This window comes from Amblyomma maculatum, chromosome 1 (assembly GCF_055883805.1).
Source record: "Amblyomma maculatum isolate TAMU_Amacu chromosome 1, ASM5588380v1, whole genome shotgun sequence".
Classification (NCBI taxonomy): Eukaryota; Metazoa; Arthropoda; class Arachnida; order Ixodida; family Ixodidae; genus Amblyomma; species Amblyomma maculatum.
The window spans coordinates 328,013,706-328,033,026 of NC_139344.1; the positions used below are offsets into that span (position 1 = coordinate 328,013,706).

The 19,321-nt window shown below is 45.2% G+C and overlaps 1 protein-coding gene across 2 annotated transcripts in view; it reads left to right on the plus strand.

Moving 5' to 3' along the window:
* Positions 1 to 7,979: 7,979 nt before the first annotated feature.
* The window catches only part of LOC146207380 (uncharacterized), a 24,184-nt gene continuing 12,842 nt past the window's right edge, over positions 7,980 to 19,321 (plus strand). Inside the window, exons 1-5 of one of the 2 annotated variants that reach the window (XM_084587025.1) lie at positions 7,980 to 8,182; positions 11,796 to 11,984; positions 13,137 to 13,274; positions 16,514 to 16,660; positions 19,190 to 19,318. In XM_084587025.1, coding sequence (XP_084443151.1) covers positions 8,116 to 8,182; positions 11,796 to 11,984; positions 13,137 to 13,274; positions 16,514 to 16,660; positions 19,190 to 19,318 — 670 coding nt within the window. In that variant the 5' untranslated portion in view covers positions 7,980 to 8,115. The remainder of the gene's footprint in view (positions 8,183 to 11,795; positions 11,985 to 13,136; positions 13,275 to 16,513; positions 16,661 to 19,189; positions 19,319 to 19,321) is intronic. The other variant, XM_084587029.1, reaches the window with a different exon arrangement.

Genomic DNA, 19,321 nt, shown 5'->3' on the forward strand with positions numbered 1-19,321 from the left:
ACACCTTTTTTTGGCCCCGATAAAAGGGAGTGTCGAAGTCGAAGGGCTACCTGTCGATGACTTGCCCTGTGCGTAAGAACGCAGTCACTTGTTATCGAAACTATCTTGCGAAGTCTCCCGTGTGTGATAAAGACGCAAAGGATCGCAATATAGGTCAAACTCCAAGTGACATCCTGATTACGCCTGCAGTGAAGCCGGTCGACAGCCGTTGAGGCATAGACTTTCCTACGGCATTCTGTGCGAGCTGCATTCTTTTTTTCTTTTTTTTTTCTCTTTTTTTTCTCTCGCTCTCTCTTTTTTTTTTTTTTTTTTTTTTTTTTTTTTTTTTTTTTTTTTACAGCGGAGGAAGCTCCTCAAGTAGCCCTAAAACTCGTCAGCAGGGCGATGGGACAAATCCTCATGAGGTCGGCGAGGGACGGTATGGTTTCCTATGAAGAAATCATGCTGCACTTCCGTCAAAAACGCATCCTTGCACACAAATCTCTCTCGAAGGCGCAGGATGTCACCTGTCGAAAATTACAGACACATTTCTTCCCAAACCCGGTTACCTACGCCCATGCATACGTTGCATTATACACCGGTTATTGTCAGTTATGCCTACACATCCTTACAAAAATGACTTTTGAACCCGTGTTGAAGCCTTGCTGAGTACGAGCTGAACCGAGAAAAGGCCAACATACACCTAAAGATGCCGAACTTACTCAACAATTGCTAACCAAAATTAAATTTAACTTGCGCTTCCCCAGCATAGTTTATGTTGAGGTATTTGAGTTGATTTTCCGTTGTGGGTTTAAAGAGCGTATAAGAAGCAAGAATACGCCCATAATTGCATTAGCTGAAACATGTAAATGGGTTGCTTTGGCAAATATTTGAAAGGTCGCGCAATATGCTACATACACGTACCAAGATATCAGGGGTAAAATCTAACATGAAACGTGCGTTCTGAGAAGACATGTGTTGTGATGGTTGGGCGCCACTTTCCGAAGAAGTTCCACAAAAAAGGCATTTATTGCGATAGTCTGGCGTCACTTTCCGATGAACACAAAACAGCTCTAACTAGTCACTTGATTCTTATTGTTGACAAAAAAAAAATAATAAGGGTCTCAGCAGAATGTCGCATGTGGACCTGATTTAGTTGTACTGCTACGAAAATAATTTTTCACCAGAATATTTTATATAGCTTTGCTGATCTGCAGTTCACAACCTGCACAAATCAAGAAGCTCTCGTGGAGGCGTATACATAGTATATGGGCTTGATATATAACGTATGTAAAAAAGCACCGGTCTTGAAATTGCTCTTCACTATAGTGCCTTGTGCCAAACTGTTGCATGCTTAGCAATCTATGAGTGCTGATGCGTACTCCTTAGGACTGTATGAGTTATTATGTTTTTGTGCCCAGAATCTTGTGTTTCAAGTTCCCCACATCTAGATATTGCAGGTAGGGTAGTGCTGAAACATAGGCTGCATCTGCGTTGACGTTCCTAAAAATTGCCTTGGCACAAAGTCATTCACTGATAGGTCTTTATTTTTTTCAGGGCGGATATTCGTGTGTTGAATAAGACCAATAATTTCAATATAGACTCAAAACGAGAATAACTTCGAAATATTGCTGAGAATGCTCAACTTCAGCGCAGCGGCCACTTCCATGAAATTTACTCTTCCTTAACATTCTGCCCATACCCGACCTTCATGATCGATTCCCAACATGAATTCAAGATGCCATGTTGAGTCTGCTCAACAGAATACCGTCATGACCGCGGGATTCTTTTTTGTAAGGGCAGGAAAAACCTTCACCGTATGCTGTGGGCGGGCCTACGAGTTAGCTCTCCGCGGAATCTTCAACTCTCCACCTGCGAGCTGTGGGAGGCCGGTATGCTCAGCTCGGACCCACTGATCCGACTCCGGGTCATCGAGCTTGCTACCCAGGCCGCCAGAGCCCAATTAATTTTCCACACAGCGCGGTAACCCCTGCCTAAGACTCCCTCTTCGGCGTATAAAAATTCACCCTTTTCCTTCTGCTCCAATAGCCTCCACTGGAAGGAGTATTGGAAAAGCGTAACGTTCACGCAATTTAAGCGTTTTCTAGGTTATCCCTTTATATACGCAACCCACCACGGATGTAGAGAAATTGATTATACACCTTCACGGCGCAGTCGGAACGCGCAACATGAGGCTATCGCGGGTCATGTGTTCGTCCTCCACTCAGTTCTTGTGTACGTTTTCCCTCTTTCACTGACCTGTCATTTCAGTTACAAAGAATACGATGAATTTTGCAAACAAAACCCGAATTTTATGAACTGCTCCAGCTTACGAAAAAAAACTTCAATTTCTCGAAGAGATGCTATGAAATCTAAAATATCTGGAAACTATTTTGTTTAAAATAATTTCTGTACTAAAACTATTTCACAAAGTCTAAAGAAACATTTCAGACTGCGTTTAAGTCTGTCTAAGAGCGGAAATGCCGAGAGCGACCTTACAAGGCTGTTTTCACTAACTGCACCGTCAGTTTCATCCCTACTATCATCATCATCATCATCATCATCACCACCAACAGCAACACCCACTACTGTGATCATTATCAACTAAATGCACCTTCATTGCTATTGCTACTATCATCACCATCCAAAGCACCATCACTGACGATATTATAATCATCATCATCATCTGGATACACTGTAATTGCCATCACTTATATCATCGTTATCAGTGACTGCAGCGTCCCTGTCATCGCTACTATGATTATCATCGCTATCAATAACTGCAGTGTCATTTTCATTGCTTCTATATCATCGTTACGCTAGACAAGGTTAATAGAGGGTTTACAAAAGTACGTCTGGCAACCGTGAGCGGCACGCTGATCCCGCGCTGGCCGCCATATTTTGCTCGCTCCATCCGTTCGCTTCGTGTCCGTCCGTCAGCGCTCTCCGTTCTGTTCGCGCTTTTCACGTTTTAACCTAGTGTGCTGTGCTTGGACCTCTCTTCGGTCCCTGGAGGTTTCTGTTAGCGACGCCTAGAAGCGTATTTTGACAGCCGAGACCTGGCAGGGCCCACCAGCCGCGCTGCCGAGCGCAGTTACAAATTGCTCTACAAATCGTGCATGGGCCCCTAAGCAATCCGCAGCGTCATCCCTATCCTAGAGTTCTGTAATATGGATTTTTTGTCTGTGCGCCTTTGCTGTTTACTTAAACGCCTATGAGAGATCATCGCGAGTTTGTTTGCTTGGTTTGCGCAATCACCGCCGCTCATCCCACTGGAAAATACTTGGTTGGTGAAATGAGCGAGGATGCATTTTATTTTATGATAAAAGGATCATGCGTAATTTGACGTAAGTTGGACTGGCGCTTAGCACTTTCCTTCCCATGCCGTCGACGCAGTAGTTGGCATTAGTCTCAGAAATAATAAAAAAAAAGTGGCATGGTAATTTGTGCTTCCAGTGATTGCATATTGATTGGTGTGCGATAGGCGATGACGAGTTAATAAAGTCTTTGTAATTAATTGATCAAATGATGAAATAAAGAAACGAAAAAAATGAAAAATTGGAAAGTAAGGGTTTAAAAGGTGTCAGAATAAAAAACCAGTGCTTGGTGATGCTAAGGAAGAAAATTTAGAATGTGTAGTTGATTAATTGAAATAATTGGAGAATGTGTTCAAAAGCCGATTGTTGCTGACGCATGCGTATTGGTGTATAAAAATATAAAACGTAAAAAAAAAAAAATAAAGAAATGATAGAAATATAACATAACATACGTAACAGAAATATAACATACATAACAACATATAACATACTACACTTGTGTGTAGTATGTTACTTTTGATGAATTCATATTTCACTGCATTGTATTATTTTCGCCCCTCCTGCTAGGGCCAGTTAGGGCTCTCAGTAATTGGTTAAATAAATAAATAGATAAATAAATAAATAAATAAATAAATAAATAAATAAATAAATAAATAAATAAATAAATAAATAAATAAATAAATAAATAAATAAAAGAGCTAAAATATAACACGTGAAGAAAGTAAACATCGTGCGTGTGTGTGTGTATGAGAGAGAGACACTATCGCGTTATACCTTTAACGGCGGAGTTTAATTGACCCCCTAATTTTTCTATAACGATATGACATAATATAAATCTGATTTTATGAACACAGCCAGTTGCACAAAGCGCAAACAATTCGCTGTGATGTGAGTTGATTTTTCAAATTTCTTTTCGTTTCAGCCGAGTTCCTCCTCTTCCGAGTTCCTCGAAGCTTCCAATGTCAGCGCTTTCATATGAGATTACGCTTCAAGTGTTTACTTTCTGACAAAGGGAATAAATAAGAAATCGACATATTTAAAAATTCCAGTGAATTTCAGGTAGCTCTGAATTAGCGAACCATCGGGTGACTCGAAAAAACACACAAAAGTGAAGCGCACGCTTCGTTATTTTATCAGCCGCTCTGGCAGGTATAAAACCTGAGCTGCGCGCTCTGGACCTGGACTGGTCGAAACGGGCTGCACGTGAGCATGTTACAACTCACTAGTGGGATGTCATCTTTTCCTGCTTTTCTACACGCCGCGGGTTTGGCAGCCGCTTGCTTTTGCAGCGTGAAACACACACCTCGGGCGCACTAGACAACCGTATTGCTCTCTGCACCAAGCACTACAATTTCATACGACTGTAAAAAGTAGTTTCGGTAATCATGCCCGTGTCTTAAATCAAATACACAATGGTAAATGTACCCTACGTACAAAACGTTTCAAAGAACGAATTTGCACAATAGCATTCGTTACACATGCATTGCTCCTTCTCCCGTGTCCTCCATCGCAGCATAAGTTTATCCTTCAAGTTCACAAGGCTTCATAGCGAGCAAAACAATTAACCTTGCTGTTTTAGGTGATAGCACATTCTGTGAGCTGGCTCCCAGTCAGAGGGACGTGCAGTAATGCTTTACATGATGCAAGTGACCCTTGTAAAGCCGATTAGGACTGCAAACGAACGGTCGCATACACGCGTATACCTTGATTCCGTGCGCGTCGACGGTACGCTGGCTGCATAAAGGCACGCAACAATATGCTGGCATCATTCCGAATAGAGCTTGGAGCTAACAGCGACTGCTGTGATGTTAAAAGATGAAACAATCGCTTGTGAGCATTCCAATGCACCTTTCTGTGCATGCACGGGTTCTACGAAGGCGCACGTTGACAGCGTACTCGATGGGAGGCGCGGGCGGACTGAGCAAAACATGGCCGCCGCGCACAGTTTCTGTTTCTTTCACTAGATGGCGCTAACTTTTGTAAAGCCTCTATTACGATCCATTTCTCATGAGCCAGGCGTGAAACGCGTGTAGTAAATACCATACTGAAAAACAAGAAACAAAATGGCTGAGGCTTAGCTTGGTTAAGCCTGGTCAGATGCGAAGCATATTGATTGCTAAACTCGACTTTCCATGGTTACACTTGGCTAAACTTTTCTTTCCTTGGTTACACGTGCTTTTACACGGTTTAAACTTGGAATGCACAATGTTTTCCCATCGCATAAAACTAGGTAATAGCATGACTCGTTCATCTCTAATCTAACTGTGTTACCGACACGCACAACGAACATGTCGTCCCCCAGGCCAACGATACTCGATTGCCACTACGCGAATATGTACGCAAAGCAAAAGCTCTCCTCTGTCGTGACGTAAGCGTATCACGTAGTGTGACGTCACCATACCACGTGGTCCGCACGGCGTGCAACCGCAGCCGACGGCGCGAGCCGGTCCCCCGTCTCTCCTCTGTCGTGACGTCAGCGTATCACGTAGTGTGCCGTCGCCATACCACGTGGTCCGCACGGCGTGCAACCGCAGCCGACGGCGCGAGCTAGACCAACACCACCTAGAAGACTAGGTGGTGTTGGCTGGACCCCCGTCTCTCCTCTGTCGTGACGTCAGCGTATCACGTGGTGTGACGTCACCATACCACGTGGTCCGCACGGCGTGCAACCGCAGTCGACGGCGCGAGCCGGTACCCGTCTCTCCTCTGTCGTGACGTCAGCGTATCACGTGGTGTGACGTCCCCATACCACGTGGTCCGCACGGCGTGCAACCGCTGCCGACGGCGCGAGCTGGACCCCCGTCTCTCCTCTGTCGTGACGTCAGCGTATCACGTGGTGTGACGTCACCATACCACGTGGTCCGCACGGCGTGCAACCGCAGTCGACGGCGCGAGCCGGTACCCGTCTCTCCTCTGTCGTGACGTCAGCGTATCACGTGGTGTGACGTCCCCATACCACGTGGTCCACACGGCGTGCAACCGCTGCCGACGGCGCGAGCTGGACCCCCGTCTCTTCTCTGTCGTGACGTCAGCGTATCACGTGGTGTGACGTAGCATTCCACATTCTTTGCACGGCGTGTAACCGTCACGAAGGGGTGTGGTTTACCTCTAGCAATACGCTTCGCATAAAAAAAAAGCCAGGCGAGGAGTAGTAGTTTTCGCGCTCGGCTGGGGATCGGAGGGATAGTGGTTCGATTCCCAGCGGAGACGGCAGATTTCTTTAAGTTGCGCACTGAAATGAAATTTTCTGATCACAATTTCTGTGCACGATACGCATGAATGTAATGTTAAAAGTGTGAGAAAGCTGCAGAGGATAAATGTGCGCGTGCATGACATAACAACGACAGCAGCAATAACAGAAGTGATGTTCTGCCGTGTTGTCGCACTTGAAGAATCACTTTCATAAGTCGTCTTATGTAGACACTTGAAATGAACGGTCGGGGCTCATGATCACCCGTCACACAATCAACTGATCATAAAAGACACGAAAGCAGTCGATCATTCGGGAACTCGACATAGGCAGATGGAGTTTTGTGATCGTAGTTGTTTGATCAGCGCGGGTGAGGTCTATTTCGATATTCGGACGTAGCTCAAGAACGAACTCGCGAATGCCCTTTATGGAGACTGTCAAGGCAGTTACCTTTGGTCATGACATCGCGGGTAGTCTCTTTGCAGCTTCTAGCGTGGTACCGCAGGGGGCTGGCAAGTACAAGAGGATAAATGGGAGATTAATCTGATCATTCATGATGGTATGACAATATGTCGACGTCATTGGCTAGAGTGCTTCTCTGAAGGGAGTCTGCTGCTTTGTTTTTGAATTGTATGCAACTTCCCGGGTATGGAATAAGAAGACAAAAGCCGGGCAGAAGTTCTTGACGTCGAGAATACCGTGAAGCCGAGTGACTATGGATGCTCTAATGATATGTGGCGAAGCCGAGATACATTGTAGACATGTGCAGCGTCCTGAAAGTATTTTGTATGGCTCCCAATATGCAAAATGAGCGCCTTTGCAAATGACATGACTCATGGCAAGCGTTTAATAAGGCCTCAAAGACTCGTGTTAGCAAGGAACTTTCGGGGTGGAGCACCCCAATTTACGCGAACGACGTGTCCAGCGTACTGTCACCTTCAAGCTGCCGAGGCCCAACATCACTACGTAGGCGGGACAAATGCCACACAGAGTTGCTGAGCCTCTCCACTGGTTGTAAACCAGTTACTGTTATTGCTTATTACCTTTTCTTAGATGAAGCTAAGGCTGCTGGCTTGAGAATAAAAAGCCTTTATTAGTGCAAAACATAAGGCTGAATTCAGAGCGGGACTTCAGCCCTCAGTACGTAATGGATAGGTGCAGCACATAATATCCAATATTAGCACGAACACACGCACAAGCCAACCTGGCACCGACGACGTGTTCGTATCAATAGCTAGGAACAAATATAAAGTCTAATCACAGTCGAGCAAATGAAAGGAAGAGAAAGTGCGGGACATATACACGCAGAGAAAAGACTGAGATTGAAGAAAGGAAGGGTATATGTGAGGGCCGTGTTTAAGATGACGACGAGATCTCACCACCTCTTCTCTCCCACACCCTCCCCGTTAAGGACAGAGACGCGGCATCGAGCGCAAAGGTCAACAGCGTCTCGTGGCCGCGGCAGCAGTCTGTGAGGCCGTGATAAGGCGGCGCCTCTGGGGCCGAGTGCGCGACGACGCGAGCGTTGGCAGCGACGACCGCGTGCGCGTGCGTTCCGCGGTCTCCTCACGCGACGACGACACGGGCGCCTAGCACTCTCGTAGATCAGCCGCTGCCAAGGGAGCCAACATGACGCGCCGGACCCTCCTCCTGGTCTTCTTGGCCGCCGTGATCGCCCAGAACGCCGTCGCCGGCGGTGAGTGCGACGCAATAGCAAAGCATCACGGGAAAGCGAGAGAAATGAATGTACAGGCCGGAGCATAATGAAACGGAGCAATTTATTACAGGGATGTCAAATATATGTAAGGGGAGTGCATATACTGTTTTCTTTTCAGAATAGTATTCCTCCGTGTGCACGTTCTCCTTTAAAACATTTTGACTTTAAGTTAAGCAGAGAAAATAAAGTTGTTCTTTGAGTTCCAACTTAGTGTTTCTGCCCATGTTGCTTGCTGTAAGACGACTGTCAAAGACAAGAAGCGGAAGGTTATTAGGCAGTAATTAGACGTCTTGTCTATCGCTGGCTCTGAACACGGAGTCAAAAATCCTATAACAGAGAATAATTTATGGGCATGCAGCTAGTCAGAAAATTATTAGTGAACTGTGGGGAAAACCCTGCATTTATTGCTTAGAAGTCGCGTCCGGACGCATGATTTGCTTGGTGCCTTCTAAAGTTTGAAGCAGGACTGAACCCAAAATTCACTTTTCAACACGACTAAGGTTTACTCTTTGAAATTTTAAGAGAGCTGTAGAAGGTATATTGCACTAAGCCGTTAAGGAGCCATTTGAGTAAAAAGTAATCTTTATAAGCTCCAAAATAACGGCTTGAGGGGCTAGTTGGTGCTGGATCATATTCAGATATGTGGCGCAAAAAACACAAACACAGGAGAAGATACACAACACACGCGCTCCCCTTGTCGGTAATGGTAGCAAAAGTCAGATTTTCTCCGCATTTGATCGTTTATTCGCCAAAGGTGGCAATCATTATCGCAATAATTAGTTTCAGTGAAGGGACGTATAATTTGCTGAAGCTGCTCGTGACATTTTTTTGTGAGACCAATGTATATGGCGTGTGCAGATAAGAGACAATGACAGCGACTGAAATGCTTTGTTTTATTATTTGATTTTTTTTGTGTGTGCGTGCTGAAGTGCAAAAAAGCAAAATAAAAGGGGCACCTAGCTCTTTCTTAAGAATAACAATGACCTTGATTGTTGCCGTTTTTGTTCATTTAATACAGGTACCCGTTACGCAGTTATGCAGACGAAAGCACGTGGGATAAAAAAGGATGATAAGCTGTTGCTTTCATTTTGGCTATCTGTTTACGATAGGAATAAAAGGAAAACCGTTATATACTCTGAGCTCCCCAAGAATCGTTATATCTTAAGGCGTAAATTTTAGCTTGTCCAGCGCTATGACATTTTTAATTTCGCTTTGCTTCTCTTCTGCGGCAATAGCATAATGAGTCACGTTATCTGAAGTTTATGATATTCGCTGTCCCTGTTAATAATTGACGCAGTATGTTGTGGCTGGAAAATCTCGCACTCACTAGCCTGCCGATGGGACTGAGACGTACCTCAGCATTGGCGAAGTAAGCGACGTATTGCAATTAGTGATCGCTGTCGTTTTAACCAAATATTTGCGGAAGGTTTAAGGCGCTGCATTTTTCTTTTTGAAAACAACTCAAAAACTTCACAACAACCATGTTTCCATCTGTTTCTACAAGGCTAAATTTCTTAGTTTATCACTCCACAGAAAGATATTATATTTTGTACTTGACCTCTGTCACTTCAGAGGCACATGGAGGTTTCAAACACACTAATTTTAGCTTTTGAATCTCGCTTTGAAGAGCTGGGACTGAGCCATAACTCGCAAGAGATATTATCGACGCTCTTTTACGTTCACCGAAGCTATGTTGCAAAAACGTTGGGCGTGTCAGATTTAACGGCTGCGGAAAAATTTGTCGGATCAGGAACTGTTACAATTAAACAAGTAATCACACTTTGACCGAAGGCAAAAATGGTTAGGAAATATAAATATTTCGTCTTCTACTGCTTATCCTGTCTAAATGAAACAGGAAGCAAATAAAAAGTCTTGGTCACACATGAAAAAGCGCGCGGCAAAAGTTGCTACAATGAACAAGATTAATAAAAATCTCGAAAAAAATAACAAGTGGAGTTATGATTGTCAAAATGCGTGCTGTGGTTTATGAAGTTAGCCCCATGTAAAACGGAGTGCACACTTTATACTAAAGGAAGCAGCGGATCTGGTTACTTCACACTACGACTGCCACGTAGACATGTAGTAATAAGGGAGTAATTACTCATTTGCATCCACCCAAGCGCAGCCAAGTGTAGTCGTATGGCTGCGCTTGGGTGGATGTCAATGAGTAATTACTCCCTTATTAGAAGCTTACTCCACTTTGGGGGATTCCACTAAATATTTGACCAGACATGTAGTATCGCGTAAGTTCAAGAATGAATCATCAAGGGCAAATAACACACTGCCGCGCGAAATGCCCCTTGGTATCATATGCGTTGTCATTTGTGAAAAAAAAAAGAGGAGGGCGCGGCTACAAGCGTAGCAGGAAAAGAAGGAAACATTTTGAAGGACAATTGAAGAAGCATTGAAATGATGTCAACAAACACCACGTGAGCCTTTGAAGCCTAACTGAACGGGCAGATACCACGGGCCACCAGATAAGTCGAGCCGGTGCACGCCTTCTTGCGAAAGAAAGAAACGTTACACCGTGCCTTAACCTTGAGCCCTTTCGCACCAAAGCCATGACACGAACTTTGGAAAGAAACGATGTGAAAGCCTTGGTCCCGTTTACTCACACATCTTGCGTCATACGATCAGTTGTTATTGCGTGTGGGAAGACATTCGTGTGCTATACCGCCTCGAAGGGAACAGAATTACTCATGAAATAGAATATGAAACGTCAGTGATCTTAACGTTTCTCTGCCGTAGATGCACGTGTTATCATTCGTTTCATTTTACTTAGACAAGTTGTGTCTCGAACTTCGTTACCTCCCAAGAGGTGTCTGCTAAATAAAGAGAAACAAATACCTCTGTCCAATTGCAAGAACAAGCGGACATTTTTGATGGTAGACTCGTTTCCGAGGATCATCGGCCAAGACAAACTGAGAAGATTTAATGTGTTACTAGATAGAGTGGATCAAGTAGTGCTCATCGATAGTCAACGAACTATGAGACGCTGGTAGTAAGGCTACTTTTGAAATTTATACTCTGTTTCGACTATGTGACATAGGCGGATAAACAGCAAGCATGAATGAGCCTACCTCTCAATGCCAGCAACACCCATCTCTGCCGTGGCGTTGTATTATTAACGGTCGCCCAAGGCCGTGGGCTCGGTACCCTGCGGTGACGGCTACCTTTAGATATAGGGTAAAAGGCAAAAAAAAAAAAAAAAAGCACATAAGTGCTAATATTTTTGTGCGCATCGAATATGTCCAAATGGTAGAAACTGATTACATTCGTCGATCGAAGAATCGCTTGCGCTTGCCCTTTTTTCGGTACGTCGCAGACGTCCACGAGAGCTTAGATAAGTTTTATGACCAGACACCAATTATTTTTATATCGCCGTACAACGACAATAATATGCCTCCATCAACTGTCATCAAGCTTACTTAAAACGCCATATCGTGCTAAGTATAGTAAACTGGATGAGTCGACGCGTGTGTTTGTAGTAAAACATCCCCGGAGAAGCCCTGGCTACTAAGCGTTCACTAGAATTCCACTACGGTCGATAATATCCGGCTTTAATTGATTCCCGTCCATCGGTCGACTGCAGAGAAAACGACCAAGGCGCCCGTGGACTGTCCGGAGCCGCAGTGCGCTAGCAAAGACTGCAAAACCAAGGTTGGTGATGACGGCTGTCTGGTGTGCGACTGTCGAGGAGACTGCCCCGTGCTGGTGTGCGGACCCGGCTGTCATGAGGTGAAGAATGGGACCGACAAGTGCCCAGAGTGTGTATGCGAAGGTGAGGAGGAGGCCCAAGGCCGCGAAAGGTGGCATAACCTGCATTCGTCGACGCTTATGGTTTTACCGCATGTAACAAGACGTACGCTACACAGCTTTCTATTACATCGTAGAATGAGGGTACAAATTACGTGCAGGAAGCTTGTTGCTCTGTGCGTCGCTCTAAATATTCCTACTTTTTATGCCCTATACGATGTTTGTGTTCATAGTGGACATCTTGGTCTGCTTGCATGAAGTGCGTCCGGTAGCAATGTCTCACACATTGTGCTTTCAGCGACGAGTACTGCGTCAGCGCAAAATTTCGATTACGTAGCTCTGGAATACTGACTATGTGCAACGTGAACGAGAATAGTTTGCTTTGACGATGCTAGTAGCTAGACAGCGTAGTTATACATACTCCAAAAACATTGAAACGTTATGTGCTCTATGCAGCTTCTAGCCTCCCGCAAGTTTCTTAACGTTACACTTGCTTTCTGTCTTTATTTTATGCAGTGAAGATCTCTGTATATCATTTCTGCATTTCCAAACTAGTTTGTTCCTGTGAAAATAACCTCTGCGTGAAGGCATTTGCATTACGCACTAAACGATATATCCCTTTCGCAGCAGAGCACTTGTTGGCATGGACGTAAGATAAGCTATACCATTCTTCTCTTAAATCTACTAACCCAGTCAGGAAACAGAACAAAGTTAAGACCAGTATTGCCAGCGTCTATACCGGAGACAAGATGCTTCTTCGAGCACAGAGGGTATAAACCATTAAACGAGCATCAATAAAATTGTAAATTTCAAAAGCGTCTTTTTTTTTTTCTTTAATGACGTTGTTTATTGCCTCAGGGCATAATTGAATATGTAAAAATAATTTGAAGGGGGTATTAAATGAAAGAAACGCGTCTTATCGTCGGAAGCATTCACAAAGTTAACAATTTAATCGAAGAAACAAAAACATAACTTCCACAAAAAACGAAAACAGGGTTTAAAAAATGCACGCACCAACGCAAGTCCACAATATGTTTATCGGTTCCAGTAGCTAATTAATTTGATAAGAAATGTAAAGAAAGCGCTACGTGGCAATGATTGATATGCAGTGTCTCCACTCAAGCTGTTCTGATGGCTGCTATTAATACATTCGTATGGCTTCATTTCCGGGGTGCAGGCGAGGAAAGGTTCGGCGTCGGAGGCCAGCCTCTTGAGAAGCGTCCCTGCCCCGAGCTGACATGCCCGCCAGAGTGCGAGAAGGAGACGGTGACGCCCACCCACCGCTGCCCCTGGTGTCTGTGCCCATCCATCACCTGTAGGTGGCTACAAATGGCAACTCCCCTCTTAGTGCACTTCTCGTAGTATCATTTCTTTCGATAGGTTTCTGAATGACAAGCCTATGCGAACACTTATAGATTAGCAGCAGCGCTGTATGCTCGCTTGAATACGTATCGAGTGGATTTACTGCATGGTATACTGATAATGCTAGTAAATTTCATTGTCAGCTTCTTCACGATGTTTAATTCGCTGATGAGCGCAGTAGGTGTGATCCTGACTTGGCAATAAAGAAGTTAGAGAAAAATTAGGAGAGACTTAACCCTGTTACGGCAATGACAGCGTGCTGAGAACGGGTTTGACTGGTGGGTTAGTTTCCCCGCCGGGGTGGTGCAGTGGTAAGACGCCCGACTACTGTGCCGGAGTTCCCGGGATCGAATCCCGGCCTCGGCGGCTGCGTTTCGATGGAGGCGAAACGAAGTGGCGTCCGTGTGCTGTGCGATGTCAGCGCACGTTAAAGATCCCCAGGTGGTCGAAATTACTCCGTAGCCCTCCACTACGGCTCCTCTTTCTCTCTTTCCACTTTCATTCCCACCTTCCTCCCTTCCCTTACGGCGCGGTTCGGGTGTCCACAGAGCAAGTGTGACAGTTACTGCGCCTTTCCCTTCCTGTGAACCAATTTATTATTACTGGTGGGTTAGGTCAAGGTCAAAATTTAAATCATAGGTTAAGTTCAAGTCAGGTTATGGTTAGTCATTGGTGAGTCGTAGGTTAGGTTACACTCAGTTTGAATAAGCCGAGGCGGTGACGTGGTTGTGATGTTCCGAAACAGCTCAACCAGTCAGAGCAACGGCACATGATGTTCGACAGTGGTCGATTATAATTTTACCCACACATATGAAAGAAGCTATCAGAGCTGGCAGCTCATCTGGCCAACTAACACCTGCTATAAGCATCGTCGTGATTTTAACTAATATACTCACATCGCACAGGACACGGGCATCTCTTTGTTTTGCCTCCATTGAAACGCAACCGACTACCGGTAGCTGCTTTTCGACGAGGGAAAACGAAGAGGTGTCCGCGTTCTGTGCGGTGCGACGTCAGTGCACGTTAAAGATCTTTAAGTAGTTGATGTTGTAGGACTATGAATTTATTTACGGGGAGGGGATACAAGGACACGGGTTATGTCGACTTAAAACTCGTGGCGACACTCTTAGTGTCCAGGGGACTGGGGAATGGGCGAATGGGAAGGTGGGTAGGAGTGGGGGCGGGGGGGGAGGGGGGGGGGGGGGGGGGGGGGGGGCAAGAAATAGTCCGCAAGAGTCCGAAGCACGAAAGCACAGCGACGAAGATCACAGACACAGAGGGCTATCCAGGGGGCCCGCGGATCACACGCCACAAATGCAGTCACGTCCGGCAAGTCCAAGCCAAGTGCAGGGTCAACTTCGAATGCGAGCAGCGTGCTGAGCGACGAGCATCCCAGCTCCGGGAGGAGCCAGAACGGTCTGGGAGGTCTGAGAATGAACTCGGGAACGACACCACGATGGGGTGGCGTGAGGACTGCGGGGAGGCTAGGGAGCCTACATGTTTCGCGGCGGCGAGGCCGCAGTCGAAATCACTCCGTAGTCCTCCACTATGGCACCTCTTTCTCCCTTTCCGCTTTCACTCCCACCTTCCGCTCTTACCTTACGGTGCGGGTTTTGTGTCCATAGAAAAAAAAAAGTGTGACAGAAACTGCGCCTTCCTTTCCTGTCAACCAATTTATATTTATATAAATACTCTCGTTCGGTTGAAACGCCGTCGGCGTCGAAGTAGTTATCCGCACCACGTGTCGGACATAATAAAAATCGTATTACGGTAATCTGTGGTTCTAATGATTAATAATTAATTCGTGGGAGATAGGCAATGATGCGTCAATGCAATGTTTGTAATTAATTGAATATATAATAAAAAGAAATGATAAAATTAAAAAAAGGTTGGTTTGTGGAGTTTAACGTTCCAAAGTGAGTGAGTGAAAAACTTTATTGATTATATTTAAGGTAGGGGAGTTCCTAGTCCGGGATTCCAGCGGCTGCCGCTGCTATCCGCGCGCGTGTCACGAGGGCCCAACGCCCCAAAGCGGCAGACGCCGTAGTGGAGGACTCCGGAAATTTCCACCACCTGGGGTTCTTTAACGTGCACTAACATCGCACAACACGTGGGCACCTTGAAGGGAGTTCAAAATTGTCAAAATTCTCAAAATGAAAGACAAGGCTTGATGCTGCTAATCAATAAAATGTAGTGTGTGTAATTGATCAATTAACTGAAATAATAAAAATGTAAAAAGGGGGAATCAAAGGTGTCAAAGTGCTCGAATGAAAATCCAACGCTTGACAATGCTAATTAAGAAAATTTAAAGTGTGTAATTCATCAATTCATAACTTGAAAAGAATACATTAGAAAAAAAAATGGTACAAAGGTGTCAAAATGCTCAGAATGAAAAGCCAATGTCTGCAGATGCATTGGTGTATAAATTTTTTAAAGCATAAAAAGTAAAAAAAAAAAAAGACTGTGTGTGAAACGCTATTGCGTGATACCCTTAACGGTGGAGTCCCCCGGCGGTGTATACAGCACACAAACAGGGCGTTCCGCTGAAGGCACACTGGGACGCACCAAGTTTCAAGAAGCGGCTTTGGTGACGTCATCGCTCCGCCGGTTATAAGAGAGAAAATAAATAAACAAAGGAAAATACTTTAAATTAAAAGACGTCAAAAAGCAGCGTCCGATAGCGCTTGCTATCAACTTAAGTGCCCTCTCTTTCCTCACGACGCAGTTTAGGTGTCCACAGAACAAGTGTGACAGATACTGCCCCCTTTCCTTTCCTGTGAACAATTATTATAATTATTATTATAATTAATTGCCCCTCCCCTTATTTATTTACGGTTGCGCGCTTCAAACAGGGGTGCTGGGTTCGGGTGGCTGTTATTTGGCCAGTGAATGGCGGTGCAGCAACGCACCTGAGATCCGCGATGAAAAATTGCTTTCTATGCACGCATTTTGCAATCGAAATCAACCGGTGATTGGGGCCTGTATTTTTCCTTTCTGGCTTTTCCTAGCTAATCAAAATCTTCATTTTCGATCAGAGTACCCTATTGTGATCAGAAGCCAGGTACAGTATCGATACAGGCCAGCATGTCTGCTTCGGTGGCCCTTTAAAGGTGCCTCAAGTTTGGAGCTGTGAGTAAGGTGTACACTGTCGTAAGTGACTCTTAAACATGATTTCGTCGCTTTGCGCTGCAGCCAGAGAGACTCTGGAGAAGTACGGTGAGCGCCACTGCCCCCGTGCTCTGCTCAACATGGTGTTCAGGCAGGCGGACCCTCTCGCCAGGAACGTGCTCCACTTCCAAGAGCAAGTGCGACACCAGGACGGCGTCGTCCAGCACCTACGTAAGTGAACCCAGAGATGCACCATACCATACCATACCATACCATACCATACCATACCATACCATACCATACCATACCATACCATACCATACCATACCATACCATACCATACCATACCATACCATACCATACCATACCACACCATACCATACCATACCATACCATACCATACCATACCATACCATACCATACCATACCATACCATACCATACCATACTGTACCATACGTATACCGTACCATACGTCATACCATACCACGCCATACCGTACCAAATTTCACATACCAAACAGGTTAAGTCCGCCGTTACACTCCGCCCATAGCTGATACTCCTTCTTTGCGACTATGTCAATGGTTATTTGTTAAAGCTGCCCTAGCTACCTAAACGAAAAGCCATTTATTTATTGTAAATGCCTGCAGTGTCAGAAAAGCATTGTTGCGGAATAAACAAATCAGTAGGCAAAGAAATACGCGCACGCACACGCGCACGCACACGCACACGCACACGCACACGCACACGCACGCACACACACACACACACACACACACACACACACACACACACACACACACACACACACACACACACACACACACACACACACACACACACACACACACACACACACACACACACACACACACACACACACACACACACACACACGCGCGCGCGCGCGCGCGCACGCACACACACCCGCACGCGCACACACGAGCGCGCGCGCGCGCAAAAACAATAACTAAAACTACAGATGATCACAGGCGAGTACAGAATGAGGACCACTACGCACGTCTATGTATCTGATAAAAGGGCGAGGAACATTGACTTAGACCTGCACTGGACGATCTGTTGAGGTAGCTGATTCTAATCGTGAAAAATGCGCTTCGGAAAGTGCTAGTTTTGAATTTAATTTCTCTAATTTTCCATCCGTGATCAAGTCTACTTGACTGAAAATGCGGTGGAAGCAAATGATGTCTTTGTTTATCTTTATTTCCCGCGGTAAATTTCATACAGCATTTCTAATCGAAAGTTTTCTCTTCATGTAGATAAAAAACCCCATACCAGCGTTATAGTTTAATGCTCGTAACACTACTGTTGTAGTCATAGTTCTGGTAAACAAATCGAGCAGCACAGTTCTGTACACATTTCCAGCATGTCGATCAAATTTAATGTTCGCGAATTCCAAACAACACAGGCATACTCCAATACTGGCCGAACAGAAGTGAGATGCAGACGCTATCTAACTTTTGACGGTGCTATTTTAAAATTCGTCTTAACAGACGCAAAATTCTGCAAGCTCTACAACTTAAGCAACGTGCTCAACGTGCTTATTCCATGTAAGGTTGGAGGAAAACTACACACCAAGGTATTTATGGTCAGATACTCTAGATAGAACGATTGAATCTAATGTATATTCAGCCAAGAAAGAATGATGCCTGCTTGTAAAGGAAATAAACTGACACTTTGTTAGATTTAATGACATCTTCCACTGCAAACACCACTGATGTATTAGGTCCAAGTTACTCTGCAAATTACATGAATCTGAAGTATGGCTCAAATTGTGGTAGATGACACTGGTTCTCCCTGTGCCGTCATCCATCTTTTGTGTGTGAACATTCATCGCTTTCGTGTCAGCTATTTGTCCCCCGCCAAGACCGACTATATATTTTCGTCCGGGTTTCATAACTGCACCCCAACGAAGAAGCAAACCGTGGTCACTGCACCAGTGACAAACATAGCAGCAGTGTGCGATGAAAGCGAATCTGGCTTGCACTTATCATCCTAACTATACGTCTATTGCAGACAAAAGAGCTCGCCCACATTCCTCCAATTTTCATTATGCTGTGTCGCCCTTCTCCAACTAGAGATTGATTGATGTCATTATATGATTTATGCCACAGACGAACTGACGAGTACGCCCATGACACCACATAGAAGCTAACTGGCCACTATGCTGCCGAAAGCACCCGCGGAACTAGGGACGCTGTTTCTTTGTGACAAGTAAAGGTGCTTTGTTAAAGGTTTTTCCTCTACCTGGATTAAAGATTATAATCACAACACGAGATTATGAGCGACCGTTACCAAGACGAAAAGCGGACGAATTGTTGATAGCAGTATTCCAAGAAGATTCATAGCATGCAATGATACGTGCAATGCTCCACTAGCATGTACGACTTCTCTTTCGTGTCTGTGAAGCATTTGGGCCTATTAATCATGCCCCCTACGTCAGCAGCACTGCTTGCCAGACACCAGTTCGTTTTCGTTCTAAATCAGTGGACCGCTGCTATAAGTGTGTATATTAGTGCTTGGCCTTTCTATACTCGTCGACCGTGGGCGATAGCAGAATGCTGCCAGCCAGTGACATGACATCACGTGATACGCCACTCGCAAGCCAAATCGTCGCTTGTGCCCGTCGTGTGAATTTTCGTAATGCATTAAACACATTTCACTCCATTCGCGAACATAAACAGGTCGCAATGCACTTTTTAAAAGATTTTTTTCCAAGCATCAAAACTATGCCTCCATGCAGTGGCGACCAGCGGCAAGCCAGGAGAGCAACAGCCAGCTAAGCCCGAATGCGTTCCGCCCAAGTGTGATGGCAAGGGATGTCAGCTGGTGCCCGGAGACCACGGGTGCCCGCGCTGCGTCTGCACGCCAGGTA